General features: G+C 46.6%; 1 protein-coding gene across 1 annotated transcript in view; it reads left to right on the top strand.

The window, feature by feature from the left end:
• The window catches only part of HSPH1 (heat shock protein family H (Hsp110) member 1), a 48893-nt gene extending 25576 nt beyond the window's left edge, over window positions 1–23317 (top strand). Inside the window, exons 12-18 of the mRNA XM_069759004.1 lie at window positions 188–310; window positions 2753–2887; window positions 18570–18695; window positions 18795–18902; window positions 20862–20981; window positions 21091–21252; window positions 22466–23317. Of these exons, the coding sequence (XP_069615105.1) occupies window positions 188–310; window positions 2753–2887; window positions 18570–18695; window positions 18795–18902; window positions 20862–20981; window positions 21091–21252; window positions 22466–22663 (972 nt within the window). The 3' untranslated portion in view covers window positions 22664–23317. The remainder of the gene's footprint in view (window positions 1–187; window positions 311–2752; window positions 2888–18569; window positions 18696–18794; window positions 18903–20861; window positions 20982–21090; window positions 21253–22465) is intronic.
• Window positions 23318–23551: the final 234 nt, after the last annotated feature.

A 23551-nucleotide genomic window follows, 5' to 3' on the forward strand; every position in this document is an offset into this window, starting at 1 on the left:
GGGAATATGCTCCCATCATGCATACAAAGATAGGCCATCATCGTATAAAGGATTTCTCTCCTGATTCCTTTATTAATGTTCCCATATGTAGGAAGAAATGTCTTAATATTGCCTTCCTTTCACTGTATCCACTAGACCTGAGCGTTCCTCCTCCGTTCATCTCTTTGTGCCTGGGCTTTTCTTTCAGAAGTTTGTCCAGCAAGATCATCTAGATGCTGGAACACCACCCCAGGTACAAACCGATGAGCAGCCTTCTCCTCCTCCACCCGAGTCCACCAGTGAGGAAAACAAAATGGCTGATACTGAAAAAGTGAGTTTCCACTTTATCCTTATACTTTTTTTTTTTTTTTAACATATTTTAATCTTTTCATGAACATATAGCTTTTAATATGGCATTGTCCAAAAAAAGTCAGGCTCGGCTGTACTAATTCATGATGCCGGTTTTGTTTTCTTTTGGACATATTTGTGCATTTAAATATAGCAAAAAGTGAATTATATTGTACTTTCACAAGTGTGTGTGCGCCTCGGGGGAGGATTAGGAGATCACTACTTTTTGTGCCACTGGTTCCTGAATCATCAAGGTTCTACATTGTTCTCCAAAATATGTTGCCTGCATATTCAGCAGAAATGGAGTATTGTTACTGAGTATTAAGACTCCTGCCCAATAAAGAAGTACAGTATTTTCCGGCGTATAAGACGACTTTTTAACCCCTGAAAATCTTATGAAAAGTGGGGGGTCGTCTTATACACCGGGTACGGCATGTGCGGAGCTCTGAGGTCGACCGCGATGTCACAAAAGTCCTTCACGGCGCGCAATGCATCCCTGGGAACGGAAGCCGCCGCATGCACCGCTGAGAACCGGGAGAACTCCAGGGGTCGTTGGAAGGAAAGTACCGTATATACTCGAGTATAAGCCGAGATTTTCAGCCCAAATTTTTGGGCTGAAAGTGCCCCTCACGGCTTATACTCGAGTCACGGTCGGCGGTGGGGTGGGCGGGTGATGGGGAGAGAGGCGGTCGCACACTCACCTAGTCCTGGCGCTCCCCCTGCCCGTCCCACCGTCTTCGGGGCCGCAGCTCTTTCCCTGTTCAGCGGTCACATGGTACCGCTCATTAAAGTTATGAATATGGACTCCACTCCATAGGGGTGGAGCCGCATATTCATTTCTCTAATGAGCGGTAACGGTGACCGCTGACAGAGGAAGAGGCTGCGGCACCCGGAGACCAGTTGTCCGGGACAAGGAGCCAGGGACGCCGGGAGCAGGTAAGTATATCATATTTACCTGTCCGCGTTCCACACGCTGGGCGCCGCTCCGTCTTCCGCGTCCTCTTGCTCTGACTGTTCAGGTCAGAGGGCGCAGTGACGTACTAGTGTGCGCTGCCTGAACAGTCAGTGCGGAGAGACGCCGAGACGGGACGCTGAGGAGCTGCAAGCAAGAAAGGTGAGTATATCGTTTTTTTTTGGGGGGTGGGGGTGGGAGGTTTATTGCAGCAGCAGCATTCTATATTGCACAGATTTATTTGGAGCATCTATGGGGCCATACTGAACGGTGCAGAGCATTCTATATGGGGCACAGCTTTATATGGAGCATCTATGGGGCCATAATCAACGGTGCAGAGCAATATATATGGGGCACAGCTTTATAAGGAGCATCTATGGGGCCATAATGAACGGTGCAGAGCATTCTATATGGGGCACAGCTTTATATGGAGCATCTATGGGGCCATAATCAACGGTGCAGAGCAATATATATGGGGCACAGCTTTATAAGGAGCATCTATGGGGCCATAATGAACAATGCAGAGCATTATATATGGCACAGCTTTATGTGGAGCATCTATGGGGCCATACTGAACGGTGCAGAGCATTCTATATGGCACAGCTTTATATGGAGCATCTATGGGGCCATAATGAAATGTATGGAGCATTATATGTGGCACAGTTTTATATGGAACATCTATGGGGCCATAATGAAATGTATGGAGCATTATATATGGCACAGTTTTATATGGAGCATCTATGGGGCAATAATGAACAGTATGGAGTATTTTATATGGTATCTATTTTTATTTTTGAAATTCACCGGTAGCTGCTGCATTTTCCACCCTAGGCTTATACTCGAGTCAATAAGTTTTCCCAGTTTTTTGTGGCAAAATTAGGGGGATCGGCTTATACTCGAGTATATACGGTATATCCATATATTTTTTTTATTTTTTCAACGTGAATATGATTCCCAGGGCCTGAAGGAGAGTCTCCTCTCCTCCAGACCCTGGGAACCATCTGGGACCGCTCCCTGCACATGTCGTATAAGACACCCGGTGTATAAGATGACCCCCGAAAAGTTGGGGGTCGTCTTATACGCTGAAAAATACGGTATGTAAAAAATGTGACACCCCTGTGTGAGCTGAACAGGTCTGATAGCTTGTAATACTTTAGTAGAAAGAAAGATGGACTAATGTAATAGAAATATGCATCCCATTGCGTAATCAATTATGTTGATTTCCGTTGAACAACCAGCCCCAGATGGCAGCAATGTGAGCACATTAATCTCTTTAAAAAAAAAAAGTCTTCTCCATAGCCTAAAGCTAGGGAGCGATCACATCCCCTAACATTCATATATAGAATAAGCGGACCACCCTGAAAACGAGCTGAGGATCTCCTTGGTCACATTCCTAGATGTCGCAACTAAACATTGCATTTATTTGAAATGTGTATTTTCTCACTTGCAATAATTATGTCCTTTTTTCTGTAGGTGGAAAAGAAGAGCGATAATCCTCCCGAGCCCAAGAAGCCGAAGATCAAAGTAAAGAACATCGAAGTGCCCATTGAAGCAAACTTTGTATGGCAGCTAGGAAAAGACCTGCTCAATATGTACATTGAGAGTGAGGTTAGCGCATGGCTTTTGTTTTAAAGGGATTTACCAGTTTTGGGGGGAAAAACCTGTTCTCCAGACTGCGGTTTATTGTTAAAGGCAATCTCTCAGGTCCTATAACGGTATTAACCTTCAGATATTGCATTATCCTGCAGCTATATAGTGTTATGAAGGTGTCCGGCCGCTGTAGTGAAAGTGCAGCTACCGGGAGAAAATGAACTTTATTTCTCCAGGGACGCGCCTGCTTTCAGTAATGTGGTCGTACCCGGAGCAATCAGTCACCACTCACAGCACTGAGAGCGGTGGCTTCGCGCACAGCCCAACACTGACGGACAGTCGGCTGTGCACTGCAGTGTAACCGGTCAGTGTGCTTGAAGCCGCTGCTCTGACTGCTGTGACTGTAATTTCTCCTGTGACTGACTGAAAGCTGGAAGCTCCTGGGAGAAATAAGGTTCATTTTCTCTCGGGTGCCGCACTTTCAGTACAGCGGCCATAATGCTATAGAGCTGCAGATTAGCCCCATATATGCAGATAATGGCATTACCCCCTTAGTGACAGAGCCAATTTGGTACTTAATGACCGAGCCAATTTTTACAATTCTGACCACTGTCACTTTATGAGGTTATAACTCTGGAACGCTTCAACGGATCCTGCTGATTCTGAGATTGTTTTTTTCGTGACATATTGTACTTCATGTTAGTGGTAACATTTCTTCGATATTACTTGCGATTATTTATGAAAAAAACGGAAACATGGCGAAAATTTTTAAAATTTTGCAATTTTCAAACTTTGTATTTTTATGCCCTTAAATCAGAGAGATATGTCACGAAAAATAGTTAATAAATAATATTATTCAGTCGCCATGACAGCACAACGAGAGAGGGGATCCGCCCTTCAGGGACAGGAAACCTCAGACATAAAAAGGGCGGCACCTCACTCCCCCGCCAGTTGGTTTCCTGTCCCTGACAGAGGAACCTCTTCAGACAGACCTTGCGAAGAAGGTTGAAGAAAAGAAGCTATCCCACTCCTGACGGGCCGATACAGGTAGCGGGGGTCCCCTGCCTCGGTCTGGTCAGGAGGTTGGTAGCACCACACGGCAGGGGGACTGTTGGTGTAGGTGGCAGCAGGAGGAAGCAACCCAAGGGAAAGGGTTAGCTTCTTAGGTGTCCGCGTGGTCATACCTGGTAAGTAGGCCGTAGCACCATGTCTGTGGGGCCTCTGGGGTCTGTCCACCGCTGCCGCTGTGGTCCGCTTTTGCCGGGGGACGCTGTCGTCCCTGTTCGGCGCGTCTGTCCTCAGCGCCGCAGCTGTGACCGGAAGGGGCGTGTCCGGATGACGTGGCGAGCGGCGCGGGATGATGACTCGACCGCGCATGCGCAGTAGCGCTTTTTTTTTTTTTCTCCGGCTAATGGCGGCGCCCAGGGGCGGTAGGGGGATTGTGGCCACAGGGAGTCCGGCGCTCAGCGTGGGGGCGCGGCTCACAGTGGACGGAGTCTATCGGCGTAATGCCGATTATTGACACCTGGAGGAAGCCCTGCTGACCCCCATCCGGGGGTGGTACCCAGGGGGAGGATTTAAGACCTGCACAGACGCCTCTGCTTGTTCCTGTCCTCTTTCCTAATGGAGTCACCGGAGGGAACTCCGCAACTCCGCGGTGAACAGCAGCAACCACTGGAGCAGCCACAGACAGGGAAGTCTCTGAGAAGCTCCCAGCGGCGTTCTAGTGGCAGTAGTCGTGCTGCTGGAGCTAAAGCTGCTCAAAGATCTACCAAATCCTCAGGCCGTAAGGATTCTCCGGCTAAAGAGGACCCCCCGATTACGGTACCATTTGCTGCAGGGATGGGTAAGTGAGCTACGTGAAAGTACGCTTTCTGATTGCTGTCCCTCCTTGTATCCCCTCTCTCCTTATCTAGGGGAGAAAATGTGCTTCCAAAGCCAAGCATAGGGAGTGTGCCGTATGTACAGAGCCACTTCCAGATGGGCATAAAAAGAAGCTGTGCAGATCCTGCATACAGCGCTTAATCGAGGAGGAGGCCCCTGACCTGACATCTACCCTTAGGGACATGGTTAAACAGGAGGTCAGGGATTCCTTAAAGTCCAGTTCTCATAGGACAAGGTCCAGAAAGAGGATAGAAGTTTCATCCCCAGTGTCAGATGTGGATTCAGATGGTGCGAGCTCGGATTCTCATCCATCATCTTCATCTTCAGAGGACGTAGAGTCTAGCCGAGCATGTCTGTCACTAGATAGGGTTAATCACCTAGTGAAGGCTGTCACAACACCATGGGGATTGAAGAGACCCAGTCAGAATGCTCCATTCAGGACATTATGTTCAAGGGCATAGACCGTAAATCCCGAAGGGTTTTTCCTGTAGTGGAGAAAATCAAGTCACTGATTACGAAGGAATGGAAGAAGCCCGAAAGGAAGGGGTCACTTCCACCAGCATTTAAAAGAAGGTATCCGTTCGAGGAAGAGGCTTCGGCTTCTTGGGACAAGGTCCCGAAGTTAGATGCAGCGGTGGCCAAGGCATGCAAAAAGTCTTCTCTTCCATTTGAAGATTTAGGTAACCTAAAGGACCCGCTTGATAGAAAAGCTGATGTGTTCCTTAAAGGGGCTTGGGAGACTTCTGCGGGATCCCTGAGACCAGCAATTGCGGCCACTTGCACAGCTCGGTCTTTGATGGTGTGGCTAGGTCACCTGGAAGACCAACTCAAGGATAAAGTTCCTAGAAATGAAATTCTATCCTCTATGCCCATGATCCAAGATGCTGCAGCCTTCCTTTCAGATGCGTCAGCAGATTCAGTTAGGCTGGCCGCAAGATCCTCAGCCTTATCCAACGCAGCCCGCAGAGCACTTTGGATTAAATGTTGGCCAGGTGATTTACAGGCCAGATCAAGACTATGTGGCATCCCCTGTGAAGGGGTTCATTTGTTTGGTCCGGTACTTGATGAGCTGCTTGAGAAGGCAGGCGACTCTAAAAAGCGGTTCCCTCTATTGAGAAAACCTTTTTATAGGCGTGATTACAACAGGGGATGGTCTTATCGCCGGAGATCTGATAGAGAACCAAATAGAGATTCGTCCAGATATTACAGCAGAAGAAGAAGAGGTACGGGGTATATGTTTAACTCCCCTCGGGACTCTAAGAAAACTCAATGACTGGCGGTCCAGGTGGGTGGTAGGCTTTTAGCCTTCTTCCCAGCCTGGTTGAGGATCACCAATAGTCCATGGATACTCAGTATCATTAAAGAGGGATTAAAGTTCCAGTTTCATCAGATCCCTCAGGACAAATTTAAACTAACTCCTATCCGTTCTTCTCCTGCAGAACAGTTGGCATTGGAGTCAGAGGTTTAAGATCTCCAACAAAAGGGAGTTCTTATTAGAGTACCCACGGAAGAACGAGGTATGGGGTTTTATTCCCCTTTATTCCTGGTAAAGAAGCCAGATGGGTCATATCGTACCATCATCAATCTAAAAGGCCTGAATGAATTCTTGCTGATCCCATCCTTTAAAATGGAATCTGTGAAAACGGCAATAAAGCTTCTTTTTCACAATTGCTTCATGGTTGTCTTAGATCTGAAAGACGCCTATTATCATGTCCCGATACATGTAAATCATCAGCGCTTTCTCAGGGTAGCGGTTTCTCTTGCCGGCACAGTAGAGCACTTTCAATATCGGGAACTCCCCTTTGGTGTTGCAGTCGCACCCCGGGTTTTCACTAAGATTATGGTAGAGGTTATGGCGCACCTTCATGAGCAAAACATACTAATAATTCCCTACCTGGATGATTTATTGATCGTTGGGCGTTCAGAGTTACACTGTAAAGAGCAGTTGGAGAAAGTGATGGCAGCATTGCATAACTTAGGATGGATTATCAATCTCAAGAAATCGCGTCTTCAGCCCTCAACATCACAGCAGTTTTTGGGTCTTATTGTGGATTCGGGTCAGCAGGAATGTCGCCTGCCAGACTCAAAAGTTGATACTATTCATCGCCTGGCCTCCAGAGCAATTAATAATCCCGTAGTCTCCTTAAGAAGTGCTATGTCACTTTTGGGTTCACTTACTTCTTGTTTTCCGGCGGTGATGTGGGCACAGTTTCACTCCAGGTCTCTGCAATGGGATGTTCTGCATAATTTTCGGCGGCTGGGCGCTAACCTTGATAAAAATTTTTCCCTATCCGTAGAGGCCACGGGTTCACTAATGTGGTGGACGCACATCCCTAATCTGCGTAGAGGGGTACCTTGGACATATCAGATAACACGAGTGATAACAACTGATGCTAGCCCCACGGGTTGGGGGGCACACTGGGAAGATGATTGCATTCAGGGTCTGTGGTCCCAATCTGAGCGGGACTCATCTTCCAATCTGAAGGAATTGATGGCGGTAGAACGCGCCTTGGATAAGTTCCTTGTACCTCTGCAGGGTAGACATGTTAGACTACTCTCTGACAACCAGGTGACCGTTGCTTATGTGAACCACCAAGGAGGTACACGGTCTAGGTCATTAATGAACGTTACAAATCGTATTTTTCAGATGGCCGAAATTCACCTACTCTCCCTTACGGCCCTTTATATAAAGGGAAAACAAAATACCATGGCCGATTATTTAAGCCGCAACGAGCTCAAACAAGGGGACTGGACTCTAAAACCGGCTGTCTTCAATCAGATCGTACGGTTGTGGGGATGTCCAGAAATAGATCTGTTTGCCAGTCGAGGAAACAAGAAACTTCATCAGTTCTGTTCCCTAGATCCAAGGGACAACCCGTACGCAATCGACGCTCTTCTGATCTCCTGGAACTTCAGTCTCGCCTATGCTTTTCCCCCTCTGAATCTAATTCCTATAGTTCTGAGGAAAATTCGGGAAGACAGGGCCCGAGTGATATTAATAGCCCCGTTCTGGCCCAGAAGGTCTTGGTTCCCATGGTTGAGAAGCATGTCCATTTCCCAGCCATGGATCCTCCCAGAAATTCCAGACCTCCTTTCCCAAGGTCCAGTCTTGCATCCACGAGTAACCAACTTGCACCTGACAGCGTGGAACTTGAGAGGTCACTTCTGAAAGGGAAGGGATTCTCTCAAAATCTTGTAAATACTCTGCTTATAAGTAGGAAACCCTCCACGACTAGCATTTATGTTAGGGTATGGAGGAAGTTCCTATCAAGTTCAGGGGCACGAATTGATCAAAAACCTGATATTACTCAAATCTTAGAATTTTTACAGAAGGGCCTAGAGTTAGGCTTAGCTACCAGCACCCTTAGAGTTCAGGTTTCAGCTCTAGGGGCACTATATAATTCTAACTTAGCCAGTAATCACTGGATAACCAGGTTTTTCAAAGCAGTTACCAGATCCAGGCCGGTTATTAAACAAAGAATAGTTCCATGGGACCTAAATCTTGTGCTCTCGGCTCTAACACAAGCTCCGTTCGAGCCTATTGACTCTGTCCCAATCAAGATCCTGTCGGTCAAAACAGCCCTCTTAGTTGCCCTCACATCGGCTAGAAGGGTTAGTGATCTACAGGCATTGTCCAGACAACGTCCATATATGCAATTTATGGAAGATAGAGTGGTGATGAGGCCTGACCCTCTTTATCTTCCAAAGGTTGTGTCAAAATTTCATAGATCTCAGGAGGTGGTCCTGCCTTCATTTTGTCCTAATCCCTCTAACGATAAGGAACAGAGATTTCATTGTTTAGACGTACGTAGGTGCCTTCTCAAATACATTTCAGTAACAGACACCTGGAAGAAAGATCACTCCTTATTTTTATCCTACCAGGGAGTTAGGAAGGGGCTTAGAGTATCAAAAAATACGCTAGCCAGATGGATTAGGGAGGCGATATCTCTTGCTTATACCGCAGGTGGCGTGGAAATTCCAGAAGGTATAAAGGCTCACTCCACTCGTGCGGTAGCCACATCCTGGGCTGAGAGAGCAGAAGTGTCGATTGAAGACATCTGTAAGGCGGCCACATGGTCTTCTCCATCCACCTTTCTTAGACACTATAGGTTAGATCTAGGTGGCTCCTCCGACCTCACGTTTGGGAGAAGGGTGCTGGAGGCTATCATCCCTCCCTAGTCACTTTATTCACTTCTCTGAAAGTCTCTCGTTGTGCTGTCATGGCGACTGAATAAATACGTACGCTACTCACCTGGTAGCAGTGTTTTTTCAGGAGCCATGACAGCACCCTTATGTTCCCTACCCGCACCCTTATGTTCCCTACCCTCTTTGCCTATGGGTTCAACACTTCCGTTAGAAAATTCCTAAGTTTATTCACTGGGTGAATTGTACCATATATTAATATTGTTTATGTGCTACTAACCTAGAAGGTCCTTTCATACTCTGTAAACCAACTGGCGGGGGAGTGAGGTGCCGCCCTTTTTATGTCTGAGGTTTCCTGTCCCTGAAGGGCGGATCCCCTCTCTCGTTGTGCTGTCATGGCTCCTGAAAAAACACTGCTACAAGGTGAGTAGCGTACGTATTTTCCCACATGTCTACTTTACATCAGCACAATTTTGGAGACAAAATTTTTTTTGTTAGGGAGTTATAAGGGTTAAAAGTTGACCAGCAATTTCTCATTTTTACAACACCATTTTTTTTTTAGGGACCACATCACAATTGAAGTCATTTTGAGGGGTCTATATGATAGAAAATAACGAAGTGTGACACCATTCTAAAAACTACACCCCTCAAGGCTCTCAAAACCACATTCAAGAAGTTTATTAACCCTTTACGTGCTTCACAAGAACTGAAACAATGTGGAAGGAAAAAAATGAACATTTAACTTTTTTTGCAAACATCTTAATTCAGAACCATTTTTTTTTATTTTCACATGTGTAAAAACAGAAATGTAACCATACATTTTGTTATGCAATTTCTCCTGAATACGTCGATACCCCATATGTGGGAGTAAACCACTTTTTGGGTGCACCGCAGAACTTGGAAGTGAAGGAGTGCCGTTTGACTTTTTCAATGCAGAATTGGCTGGAATTGAGATTGGACGCCATGTCGCGTTTGGAGAGTCCCTGATGTACCTAAACAGTGGAAACCCCCCACAAGTGACACCATTTTGGAAACTAGACCCCTTAAGGAACTTATCTAGATGTGTGGTGAGCACTTTGAACCCCCAAGTGCTTCACGGAAGTTTATAACGTAGAGCCATGAAAATAAAAAATCGCTTTTGTTTACACAAAAATGATCTTTTCACCCACAAATTCTTATTTTCACAAGGGTAACAGGAGAAATTAGACCACAAAAGTTGTTGTGCGATTTCTCCTGAATACGTCGATACCCCATATGTGAGGGTAAACCACTGTTTGGGCGCACCGCAGAGCTTTGAAGGGAAGGAGTGCCGTTTTACTTTTTCAATGTAGAATTGCCTGGAATTGAGATCGGATGCCATGTTGTGTTTGCAGAGCCCCTGGTGTGCCTAAACAGTGGAAACCCCCGACAAGTGACCCCATTTTGGAAACTAGACCCCCCCCAAGGAACTTATCTAGATGTGTGGTGAGAACTTTGAATGCCCAAGTGCTTCACAGAAGTTTAGAATGCAGAGTCGTGAAAATAAAAAATATTTTTTTTCCACAAAAAAGATATTGTAGCCCCCAAGTTTTTATTTTCACAAGGGTAACAGGAGAAATTGGACTGCAATAGTTGTTGTCCAATTTATCCCGAGTACGCTGATGCGCCATATGTGGGGGTAAACCACTGTTTGGGCGCACGGCAGAGCTTGGAAGGGAAGGAGCACCGTTTTGGAATGCAGACTTAGATAGAATGGCCTGTGGGCGTTATGTTGCGTTTGCAGAGCCCCTGATGTACCTAAACAGTAGTAACCCCCCACAAGTGACCCCGTTTTGGAAACTAGACCCCCCCCAAGGAACTTATATAGATGTGTGGTGAGAACTTTGAATGCCCAAGTGCTTCACAGAAGTTTATAATGCAGAGTCATAAAAATAAAAAATATATTTTTTTTTTCCACAAAAAAGATTTTGTAGCCCCCAAGTTTTTATTTTCTCAAGGGTAACAGGAGAAATTGGACCCCAGAAGTTGTTGTCCAATTTATCCCGAGTACGCTGATGCCCCATATGTGGGGGTAACCCACTGTTTGGGCGCACGGCAGAGCTCAGAAGGGAGGGAGCACCATTTGACTTTTTGAGCGCAAAATAGGCTGTCGTGTTTGGAGACCCCCTGATGTACCTAAACAGTGGAAACCCCCCAATTCTAGCTCCAACCCTAACCCCAACACACCCCTAACCCTAATCCCAACCTGATCCATAATCCTAATCACTAACCCTAACGATAATCACAACCCTTACCCCAAAACAACCCTAATGTCAACCCTAACCATAACCCTAATCAAAACCCTAAATCCCACACACCCCTAATCCTAATCTCAACCCTAACCTCAAACCTAGCGCTAATCCCAATACACCCCCAATCACAACCCTAACCTTAACCCTAATCCCAAACCTAACCCTAATCCCAACCGTAACCCTAATGCCAACCCTAACCCTAATACCAACCCTAATCCAAACCCTAACCCTAATCCCAACTCTAACCCTAACCTTAGCCCCAACCCTAGCCCTAACTTTAGCCCTAACCCTAGCCCTAAGGCTACTTTCACACTTGCGTCGTTTGGCATCCGTCGCAATCCGTAGTTTTGGACAAGAAACGGATCCTGCAAATGTGCCCGCAGGATGCGTTTTTTGCCCATAGACTTGTATTGCCGACGGATCGTGACGGATGGCCACACGTCGCGTCCGTCGTGCACTGGATCAGTGTTTTGGCGGACCGTCAGCACAAAAAAAAGTTCAATGAAAAACTAAATCCGCTGCCCACGTTGTGCACAATTTTCACAACGTGCGTCGGTATGTCGGGCCGATGCATTGCGACGGCCCTGTACCGACGTTAGTGTGAAAGAAGCCTAACCCTAAATTTAGCGCCAACCCTAACCCTAAATTTAGCCCCAACCCTAACCCTAAATTTAGCCCTAGCCCTAACCCTAGCCCTAACCCTAACCCTAATTTTAGCCCCAACTGCTCTTCTCCTGCCGGCCAGGAGGAGCAGCAGGAGGACCCAGGGACACCGGTAAGTATGATAGGGTCCCCGAATCCCCCTATTTCTCTGTCCTCAGATGTGCGATCACATCAGAGGACAGAGAATTACACTTTGCTTTTTTGTTTTTTGCGGTCGCCGGTAAACAGTTAATTACCGGCAATCGCAAAACAGGAGTCGGTAAAATCGACCCCGATCATGCTCTTTGGGGTCTCGGCTGCAGGGGGTAGCCGAGACCCCAAAGAGCATGATCGGGGTCGATTTTAGATTCTCCCGGGGCCGGCGGGCGCACTGCGCATGCGCCCGCCATTTTGAAGATGGCGGCGCCCACCGGGAGGACCGGGGGAGATAGGTAAGTATTGGGGGGCTACCTGGGACCCCCTTTCTCTGTCCTCTGATGTGCGATCACATCGGAGGACAGAGAAATTAAAAAGATCGCGTTTTTAATTAACGGAGCTGTGGTGGTTTAAGTACCCTTAGCGGCCGCCGTTAAAAGGCGTATCGGCGGTCGCTAAGGGGTTACTGGACATAACAGATTTTCATTAAAAACCACAAACTTTGCTTTTTCTTTATCGCTTCATTGGGGGACACCGGTAACCATGGGTGTATGCTGCTGTCGCTATGAGGCTGACACTAGGCATAAAAGGAAAATGGCTCCTCCCCAGTAGTATACACCCACTGACAGGCACAAAGTACCTCAGTTTAAGCTTAGTTTCTGTAGGAGGCGGACTTGAATCTGCTCCCAGATCCGCATTTTCCATTGCAGGTTCCCTGTTTGTTTTTATCAATCTTTTTTTCCCTTTGCCTTTCAGGTTCTTTTTTCTTAGGGTAACAGGGTGTAATGTCTCACCCTGTTTTCCAATACTTGTGCGACAAAGAGAGCAGTGTGGTGTCATCCACATCGCCCACTCAGGCCCACAAGGCAGGACCTAATCCCCTGTCACCTTTACTGGTGCTTCAGGGTGATTCCAGGTGGCCGGTCATCTGCCTTTTCCCCTCCCCTCTCCTCGTAGAGGGCTGAGAGGAAGACAGTGGTCACCAGCGGTGGCCTCGTCCCTTCTTGTAAGGGGTTGACGCCATGTTCTGCACCGTCTGGAGACTGTGCGGGAAGGAGGATCTCCTATTCCAGTGACCCTCACCCACCCTGAGGGCTCCTGATGTTATCCTCATTGCTGCAGAGGAAGCGGGGCTTACCGCATAGGTATGTCTCCCTCCTTTCCCTCTGCAGCGGCAGGCGTCCTCCCTAGGAGCACTGTCCCCTTCATTACAGAGGGACAGGGCGGCGTTAGTGGTGGGGTACAGCCGGCACAGCCATGGCCATTTTTCCCATGTCCGGACTCTGTACTTGCAGACCTCCCTCTACCCTTGCCGTACCCCTTCCCGGCTTTACTTTAGCAGACCCCGCCGTGCATTTAAATCACGCTCTCTTTTTGTCCAATAGGAGGCTTCTTCCTCCTCCTCTGTCTGGCCATGCTCCCCTCAGCGTCTGCTTTTTTGGCACATTTTTTCTTACGCTCCTATCATGGAGCTTCTCCTTCCAGGCTGGTTAGGCCCCCAGCATGTCAGCCATTCGGAGGGGAACTTTCGTTTTCGCTGGGCGGCAGATCTTCCTGGCTGTTCTCGCTCCTGGCGTGACAGTCAATAGGATGATCGCTTTCTCTTTCACCGGCCGGTAGACTTCAGAGAGCGGTGACACAGCCAAGACTGCATCAGCTTCTTACACCGCCATATCCTCTGCAGACCTGAGGATGCTTTGCACACGGGATACAGCTATATTCTGCGCTCTCTGCAGATCTGCGGACGCTCTGCTCACAGGGGGACACAGCTTCCACAGTTCTTTCTGCTAGTCGTCCCTGGCATCGGGTAGGCTCTGTTTCTTTTTGTCTTGACTCCTCCTCAGCAGTATCCCAAGGCTCAACTTATGCCCAACCCTTCTTCTTGCCCCTCTAAGCCCACAGTAATTCACTACGCCTGTGACCTCTGCAAAAGCAAGTGGTCTTTAGGCCAGCCCTCCCCTTTCTGCTTGTCCTGCAGCCCCTCCACCATGTCTGCCCTACAGGAACCCTCTAATGCTGGGATGAGAGCACTAGCCTCTCTCCGGAGTGGGCTGTTGTTATGTCTGTCGGTCTCTTAACTGGCAAAAGTTTCACAGTCCCTGGTCCACGTCCTGGAGCGACTTCCACATTTGTCTACTGAACGCCACTCATGGTGATTCGCATTCACCTGACTGCGACCTTCACAGGGACAAATCAGCTACAAAGGAAGCGGACTCTTTCCAGTTCTTCCTCTAGTTCTCCGGGTCCCTCTGCATCCTCATGGATGCATTCCTCACCCCATGCCCCCTCCTTGGAGGTGGCTTTTGGGACGAATGTGGATTCCCAGTCTTTTAGTCTGATACAGACCAGACCTCAAAGATGCAGGATATGGTAAATAGCCTTATCTTGGCAATTATCCACGCTTTGAACCTAAAGGAGGATAAGGCCACCTGCTCAGGAACACTCCGTTTCCTTCAAACGGGTAAAACGTCCTTCCCGGAATTTACCTAATCACAGGGAATTTGAGGCGATTATATCTAAACACTGGGAACACCCTGAAAAGTGCTTCCCAAGAAGAAGGCAGCTAGATATTCTCTACCCCTTTTAGGCCAGACCTTGTTAGTAAATGGGCAGAAACCCCTAATGTGGATCTGTCAGTTCCTCGCCTGTCATCCAAGACAGTCTTGTCTCTATTGGACAGTGCATCTCTTTAAGGAGTTTACAGATAGACAGGTTGAATCCTTGGATAAGTCAGCCTTTGAAGCAGCTGGTGCCTTCCTCTGTCCCATTTTTGCCTCCACCTGGGTGGCAAAGTCCATGTCTGCCTGGGCAAGAATGCTTCATCGGGGTATTCTAGCTGCAGCTCCTCCGGACGAGATGGCAGATCAGATTGCCGATCAGATTGCCTATGCCGGCAAATATCTTTTTGATCGCTTCCTTGGATGCGGCTGGTTGCTCTGCCAGGGCTACCAGCAACATCTTTGCTATATGCCGCATTCTCTGGTTGAAGGCGTAGAATGCAGATCTACCGTCAAAAAAGTCCCTCACTGGGTCTTGCTTTCCAAGGCTCTAGACTTTTTGGGTCCAAGCTGGATCAAATAATTTTGGATCCTACCAGCGGGAAAAGAACCTTGCTTCCCCAGTCCAAACCAAGTGCCCTTTTAATAGGAAAAGGTCACTTCAATTTCGTTCCTTTCTACCCTTCTCCTCTTCATGGACTTCCTTACAACAGGACCGCTCTTCCACCAGCTTCTCACTGGCGACCAAAGGGTCGCTCTTCCAAGCCTTCAGGGTCTCGCGCCAACAGGTTCCCCACGGCATTATGGGTCTCCCCCACCCACCCAGGAATCTCCATTGTCTCAGGCCCCAGGGGTTCTTCAGGCCATCTTTTCCCTACTACGCACAGGAGTAATCATACCCGTCCCTTGGAACGAACAGTTTTCAGGGTTCTGCTCCAATCTTTTCATGGTCCCGAAGAAAGATGGATCGCTTTGTCCGATCTTGGACCTCAAGCGATTGAATTGTCACGTTCGGATCTGCCATTTCAGGATGGAGTCTCTACGTTTGGTAATCGCCTCCATGGAACTGGGAGAATTTCTTTGCTCTGTAGACATTCAGGATGCTTATCTTCACTTTCCTGTTTGTGTTCAGCATCAGAGATTCCTACGGTTTGCGATCCAGGAGGATCATTATCCATTCACGGCCCTTCCTTTCGGCCTGGCCTCTGCCCCCAGAGTATTCATGAAGATCATGGCCATCCTTCGCTCCAAGGGGATTTTCATAATTCCGATCTTCTGGTCAAGGAGCCGTCCCGCCGAGACTGCGACCAGAGTGTTCAGATCCCTCTTGTCCATCTCTGCTGGATTATCAACAGAGCGAAGTCCTCCCTAACCCCAGCTCAGCACCTGGTGTTTCTGGATATGAGGTTCAACACAACCCAAGCCCGTGTCTTCCTTCCAAAGGAGAAGTTTGCATCCCTCTACAAGGTAATCCGCACTGTAAAGCAACCCGCTCCTCTCCCCCTACGGTCCTGCATGAGCATTCTGGGGAAAATGATTGCCGCCATGTAAGCCATTCCTTTTGGCCAGTTCCATACCTGTCCTTCAGCTGGCCCTCTTGTCGGCTTGGGACAAGAAGACTGTCTCCCTGGACTGGCCCTTCTGCCTCTCAAGGTGAGGCAGTGCCTGACCTGTTGGACGCTATCCGCATCAGTCCTACGAGGGAAGTCCTTCCTTCCTCTCCGGTGGCAGGTCATGACCAGCGACGCCAGCCTCCTCGGTTGGGGAGAGGTCTTTCTTCGTCACACAGTGGAAGGCCACTGGAACGCCCCAGAGACTGCTCTCCCCATCAATCTCCTGGAGATCAGGGCAATTTTCTTTGCCCTTCGCCGCTGCAGACCCTCCTCGCAGGCCAGCCGGTCTGCATACAGTCAGACAACGCTACGGCCATGGCTTACATTAACCATCAAGGTGGCACTCGCAGCAAACAGGTTATGATAGAGGTAACAAGGATTATGCGATAGGCGGAACATCACGTTCCCGCCATATCAGCCGTGCACATTCCAAGGGTAGAAAATTGGGCAGCCAATTTTCTGAGCAGTCAGGGTCTCACATCGGGCGAGTGGTCTCTCAGCCCTGCCATCTTGAGCCAGATTTTCCAGAGAAGGGGCACCCCGGACGTCAACCCGATGGCGCCTCGGATGAACCACAAGGTTCCTCAGTTCGTAACCAGTTCCCGGGATCCACTAGCCATCGGTTGTGAGGCTCTACTAATCCCATGGCCACAATTCCAACTGCCTTATTTTTTTCCGCCTCTCCCCTTGATTCCAAGATTCATGAAAAAGATAAAGGCAGAAGGGATCCCTGTAATCCTGATGGCTCCGGACTGGCCAAGACGGGCCTGGTACGCGGAGCTGGTGAACATGATCATGGACGCTCCCTGGAGGCTTCCAGACCGTCCAGATCTTCTCTTACAAGGCCGTCTCTTCCACCAGAGTTTAGTGTCTGAGCTTAACTGCTTGGCCGTTGAGGCCATAGTCCTGAGGAAGGCTGGTTTTTCCAACAGGTCATTCAGACCATGATTAGGGCGAGAAAACCAGCATCTTCGTGTATCTACCACAGATACTGGAAGGCCTTCTTCCAGTGAAGTGAGGATAACAGTTTGGTCCCTGTGTCCTTTTCTCTTCCTTTCTTCCATCCTTGATTTTCTACAACCGTGTCTTGACTCTGGTCTATTGCTCAGAACTCTTAAGGGGCAGGTTTCTGCTCTGTCAAATCTTTTCTAGCGAAATCTGGCCAGGTAAAGATCTTTCTTCAAGGAGTTGCCCACCTGGCACCTCCTTATCGGGCTCCGATAGACCCATGGTATCTTAACCTTGTCCTTGGAGTGCTCCAGCGCGCTCCTTTTGAGCCCATTCAAGATATTTTGTTTTCTTTCCTGCCATGGAAAGTTGCCTTCTTCGTTGCCATTACGTCCATAAGGAGAGTTTGAGTAAGCGGCATTATCCTGCCATTCCCCGTTCCTGATTCTACATCAGGACAAGGTAGTTCTCAAACCTGTTCCTTCCTTCCAACCTGCGGCCCACGGCTTCAGAAAGATGGCCGCAGAGAAACCAGTGATGCACTCGGCTCTGCTCGCCGTTGATAATGGGCCACGCTGTCGCCACATTTCTGCCACCGGCATCCTGAGGAAGGGATACTGCTCAGGTGCACTCCGCAACGCCCATCGCCACACCTCTGCCACCGCTATTTCCGCTGCTACACGACTGTCGCAACCCCCCAGTAAGCCTGCGTTCGCACTATAAGATGCACACCCCCCCCATTTTCCTCCCAAATTTTTTGGGGAAAAAGTGCGTCTTATAGTCCAAAAAATACGGAATTTTTACCATCTAAGTGATGGTAACATCTGAACAGGTTAGTATAGCCGGCAGACTCTTAAGGCCATTATCTGGTCGTGAATTGCCATGGCAAACATCAGGACCGCACGATCATGATCCCAGGGCGCCAATGGGGATAAAGAGGAAGCCACCACACTGTTAACCATTTATATGATGTATTGATGGCAGCATCTAAGGGGTTAAACAGATATGGACGGTGCCAATGCTAATGGTGTCAGCTATAGTGTAGAGCCGACAGCTGCTGGATTGTCACCTGTTTGGGGAGGCTATTCCCTTATATCTCAGGTCAGTAAAAAGACGTATTGGCGGTCATTAAGGGGTTAAAGCAGCTGGGGACTTGAGTGAGCTACAGATGTATTTGCTCTGCCCGGCTACTATATAAAGTGACGAGATACAGTCAGCGCGATACGGTAGTTTGCTCGGCGCCTGCTATATCTGTGTCTCCCACTAGCAGATGTAGTATCCAATACTTGTGGGGCAGGACGAGATCTCACCAGCCATGTCCAATCCCATGTAACAAAGGGAGACTCCTCTATTTGTTTCCTCCGTTAAAATATAGAATTTTGACTCCTTTCTGATTGCAATGAGACTTCAGCATAATTATAGGTCTCCTCCTCCTATGGCAGGAGTAATTACCGGCTTGGTACACTGTATATATCTTGGTGCCTGCATCTGTTTCTCTGTGCTGTTATCGAACAAACACTTAGAAACCTTATTTTCTAAATTATAGGGAAAGATGATTCTTCAAGACAAGTTAGAGAAAGCGAGAAATGATGCAAAGAACGCTGTGGAGGAATACGTCTATGAATACAGGGATAAGCTCTCTGGGCCGTACAGCAGTTTCATCAGTGAAGAGGTGACTTAATGGGCATCAAAATCTACTGCACAATAAAACTGGAAAATAGTCATCAAAAGCTAATGCCATGTAAATGTCTCATTTGCCTTTTTTCTCTAGGACCTGGGGTGTTTTTCTGAGCTTTTAACAGAAACTGAGAACTGGTTGTATGAAGACGGGGAGGATCAGTCCAGACAGGTGTATGCCGAGAAGCTCGACGAGCTGAAGGTAAATTCGCAGTATCTCCATTGAGTCCATGTAATTAAATAGGTTGTCTGCACTGCGAGGATTCGCCAGGGACAGCAGAAAAGTGACCGCAAGTATGCGATATGCATTCTCCCAGCCAGAACCAGACTAGACTGTTTCCGGCCTCCCACAATATGATTGCATCGGAAGGATTCACATAGAATAACCGCAGACTTTTCATTTTAAACCGGACAACCCCTTGAAGTTTGCACTCCGCTGTTCCTCAATGATATGGAAACCTTTTGAGGTTATTATTTTATCGAAAAACAAATATTTGTTGGTCAAAAATACCTGTAATCGGGGTTCAGTAAGAATGTTGGGTCATTTGGCTTCTGCAGCCTCTATGTATCCTAGTACATAGCAAACAGCAGAGTGCGTTAAGTGAATCAGCCTGTCAGGATCCCTGCCACTAGAGCAACCTAAGCCATAATTATAAAGATCTTCATAGTGGGTTTATGATCACATTTTTATCTTAAATTAAAAAAAGAAAAATTTCAAGAATTTTTATTTATTTTCTTTGTCACTATATTATCTTCTTCCCAGCATATTGGGTCCTTCAGAGCAGGCTCAGGTGTTGAGCCCGCATCATGGACGGCGGATGCCGGCTGTGATACACAGCAGACATCTTGATGTATCACAGCCGGTATGGTTAAACAGCGCACTCTGATCGCTGCTGTTTAACCATTTAACTGCAGCGCTCCATGACTGATGGCAGCATTCAAATGGTTCAATTTAGGGTTAATCTGCAAGCAACTAGCATTAAAATCATGCCTGCATGTCTTCCTGGAAGCACCGCAACAAGGAGAAAATGAACGGACTACCAACTTGCTTGTAGGGCAGTGGCGTGTGAAGTCACTACTCGCCATACTGTGAGAGGCGGCTGTAATCACTCCACGACTCTCGCAGCTCGCTATGCGAACACGCTGCGGAGCAGGATGTCAATCAAGTTCCATTATGGTAAAAGGAATGGTGTCATTCCAAACTAGATCTCATCCTGCAAAAAATCCAGCCGTCATATGGCTATATCGATGACAAAATAACATTCAATTAAATAAAGACAAAATTCGAAGCCCAACCTCCCCTCCAGAAAAACAAAAAAGAAGCCACTTTCTTGTGAAGGGGTTAAAACCAGTTCTCTTGCACAAGAGAACATACGCTCGTGTGACCCCCAGCCTTAGACAAGGTGGTCATCCACATAATCATGTACATGGGGAAAAAAAAAGTGTATAGGTGACACATGCCATGTGGTTGTATACCTTGCACTCACTAGTAAGTTGTAGAAGATGGCAGCGTTGTGACTGGGGAATGGCAAACAACAGCAGCAGTGGAAATTGGCATCCTACGGGTCTGAAAAAAAAATGCCGTTTGTGGTAGTTGACTTGCAGCAGAATAAATTTGGAGCCAATAAGACGCCTCCCTGATGGCATTGCAAATCTGTCTAATCCCCTATTTCACTTGCTGAAATGCAGCATGATGTGTTTTACTTGCTGCAGGGATGTGACGCCGTATCTACTTCATGACAAGCTCTGTCATTTCATATGCCAGAAATCTCACTGACTGGAGTAAGATTTCTGGGGTGGCGCAACGCCTCTTCACGAATCAGGAGAGAAAATAACTGGTCTTGATGAATAGGGGCCATTTTTTTTTAACTGGCCACTCCATCTGTGGTCCACAGTTAGGTGCTTTTTCAAAACACCTTGAACAGCGTATCTTGAAACTAGTCTGTTTTGTTTGTTTGTTTTTGTTTTTTTTGTTTTGTTTTTCTTGGGAGAGACCTTGCTGATGCTGTATAACTACCTTACGTCTTGTTGTGCTCAGGCTCGCCATGATGCACGACCGGTGACATGAAACTTTCCACATCATTGTAGCAGAGTTTGACTTTCTTGCAGTTTTATTTTATATGTTATTTTCTATTTATATACCTTATATATTATTTCTTAGAAACATGGTGATCCGGTCAATGAGCGGTATCGAGAAGCGGAGGAGCGGCCAAGATTGTTTGAAGGCCTTGGCCAAAAGTTGCAGCACTACACAAAGATTGTAGAGGATTTTAAGAACCAGGTACATGTCTAAACATCATTATATGATCTTGCTGTAAGCCTTTATCTAGGGGGATTCGTGTAAGACAACTCTTCTGTTCTTACTTGTTGTTTCTGTCTTGCAATGACAGGGTGAGGCCTATCAGCACATCAGTGCCACCGACATGGAGAAGGTAGAGAAATGTGTCCGGGAAACCATGGAATGGATGAATAATGCAATGAATCTTCAAGCTAAGCAACAATTAGATCAGAACCCAGTGGTATATGGTCGTGACATTAAAGCACAGCTTTCTGTAAGTATTGAATTTCCTTTTCGAGTCAGATGGTATCAAACCGTAATGGCTTTACACAGGGGTCTCAAACACGCTGGCCCTGAACTCACGAGCACTGGGGCTCCTGAGACAATCATATCTACAAGATGGGTATCCAGATCGGATGGATGGAGGCCAGAATTACTATGTAGGTCTAATTGTAAGACAACATTACTATATGGTGACGAAATAATGGGGGGGGGGGGGGGGGGGGGGAATTGTGTGGAGAAAAAAAAAATCAAATTTTAAGTAAGAAAAAATTATGTAAAAATATTTGCCACTAAAAATGCTGTTTTATGTACAAACTAAAATAGGCAAAAAAAGTACACATTTGTTATTGCTGCATCTGTTATGACCTTACCCATATGTACCTTACCCATATGATGAATGTCTTTAAAAAAAAAAAAAAAACATGCTAAAAACATTCAAGCGAATGATCAAAAAGTTGTACAGAAAAAAAAAATGGTATCCCTGAAATTGTCATCTCGATTGGCAAAGTATACAGCCTGTCAGATAGGAAAAAAAAATGTATCTGCTGCCCACTTATCTAGCCCAGTTTGAGACCCCTGGCTTAAAAGCATCTGTAAGCAATACTACAAGAGGCCAATGGACCCTTGCGTGTGTCGCTGAACTATTAGTGCCTTGTGAGGACAATGACCATTAGGCTCCTTTCACACATCAGTTTTTTGCCGTCGGTCACAATCCGTTGGCTCGACGGATCCGTCGCAGATTGTGAAAAACTGATGTGAGGATCCGTTTTTTCAACAGATTCGAGTAAGGGGGCTCGCTAATTGGATCCGAAAAAAGCGGAGCATGCTCAGTTAAAAGAAAAACTGAATCCGTTGCCCGATTCCGTCATTTGATGGATCCGGCTCCATAGGCTTCCAGTCTAGCAAACGACGGATCCGTCGCTGTTTGTTTTTTTCAACGGAGACAAAAAAAGTTACTTTGTCCGTTGTCTTCGGCCGCCAGACAAACAATTTTCAACGGATCCGGCGAACGACTGATGAAACCGTGAGGCCATCTGTCGCTAATACAAGTCTGAGGAAAAAATGGATCTGGTGGCATCAGTCGCTGGATCCGTGTGGTTTTTTTTTTTTGTTTTTTTGTTTTTCAAAATTCGACGGATTGCGACTGATGGCAAAAAACTGATGTGTGAATGGGACCTAAATGTTGTTTTTTTATATTTCTGTAGGCGTTGGGCAGCAGCTGCCACCGTATTGTCACACAGCCGAAGCCGAAGACTGAATTGCCCAAATCTGATACACCAGTAAATGGTATGAATCACAATGAAGATCTCAAAGAGGAGAAAAATAAAACCGTACCACCTTCTCCGCATAATGGAGACTGCCATCCAGCTGAGAAGGAGACCATTGACATGGACTTGAATTAAAAGTGCTCTGTTCCCAAATCTCCTGTAACAGGGACTCGCTGCAATCTGTTCCTGGTTCCTCGCTTTTTTTTTTTTTTGTTACATGTTTAATCTCGATTTTATTTTTTACTTTATTTCTGTACTATGTGACCAAACACTGTCTAAGGAGTTATTTATTAAAATGTTGACTTTTTAGAATGCGTTACTTTTTCTCTTATTATGCATTTGTTTTTTCTCACTATAAACTATACTGCAGAGGACTAGATTAAACTATGCCTTGTTAACCTGGAGGAAAAAACAAACCAAATTCCTGTGGAATTGTGAACTTCATATTCAGCTTCTCAATAGAAAGGACTATATAAAGCACTGAGAAAATGGAGCGCCATCAGAGGGAGCACATTATATTTCTTTTCACTTTTCCGGCATGCAATGAGAAAATCCACCTTGTTTTCTGGAAATGGCTTTTTGTTCATTAACAACTATTTTTTTTTTTTCTGGGTTAAAAAAAAAAAAAGAAAAGAAATGCTCGGTTTGGCATTGAGGAAACCTGCGCCAAGTGTTTTCTTGCTTTTGGTTATTTTAGAAAAAGTTGCAAAGTAAAAGATGTGCTCGATAGTATTGTAAGTGTTGTGGAGCCTTCAGAACTTGGGTAAATAAAGTTCTAAGATCTGATAATTCAGTGGTGTGTTTTTTTTTTTTTTTGTTTTTTTTTTTTGTGCCTCCTCCCCGCTCATCCCCATTAAAAAATCTAAAATCTAAAGCAACATTATTCAATGGTATGTCAGCAAATTATAACCAAATATCCACAAGTGGCATATCTACAGTCTGATACAAAGATATTGGAAAGCTGAAAGAAAAAAATTATGCTCACAAGGTTGTGTTTTGTTTTTTTTGCTATAGATATTGGAA

This window comes from Ranitomeya imitator, chromosome 3 (genome assembly GCF_032444005.1).
Source record: "Ranitomeya imitator isolate aRanImi1 chromosome 3, aRanImi1.pri, whole genome shotgun sequence".
Classification (NCBI taxonomy): domain Eukaryota; kingdom Metazoa; phylum Chordata; class Amphibia; order Anura; family Dendrobatidae; genus Ranitomeya; species Ranitomeya imitator.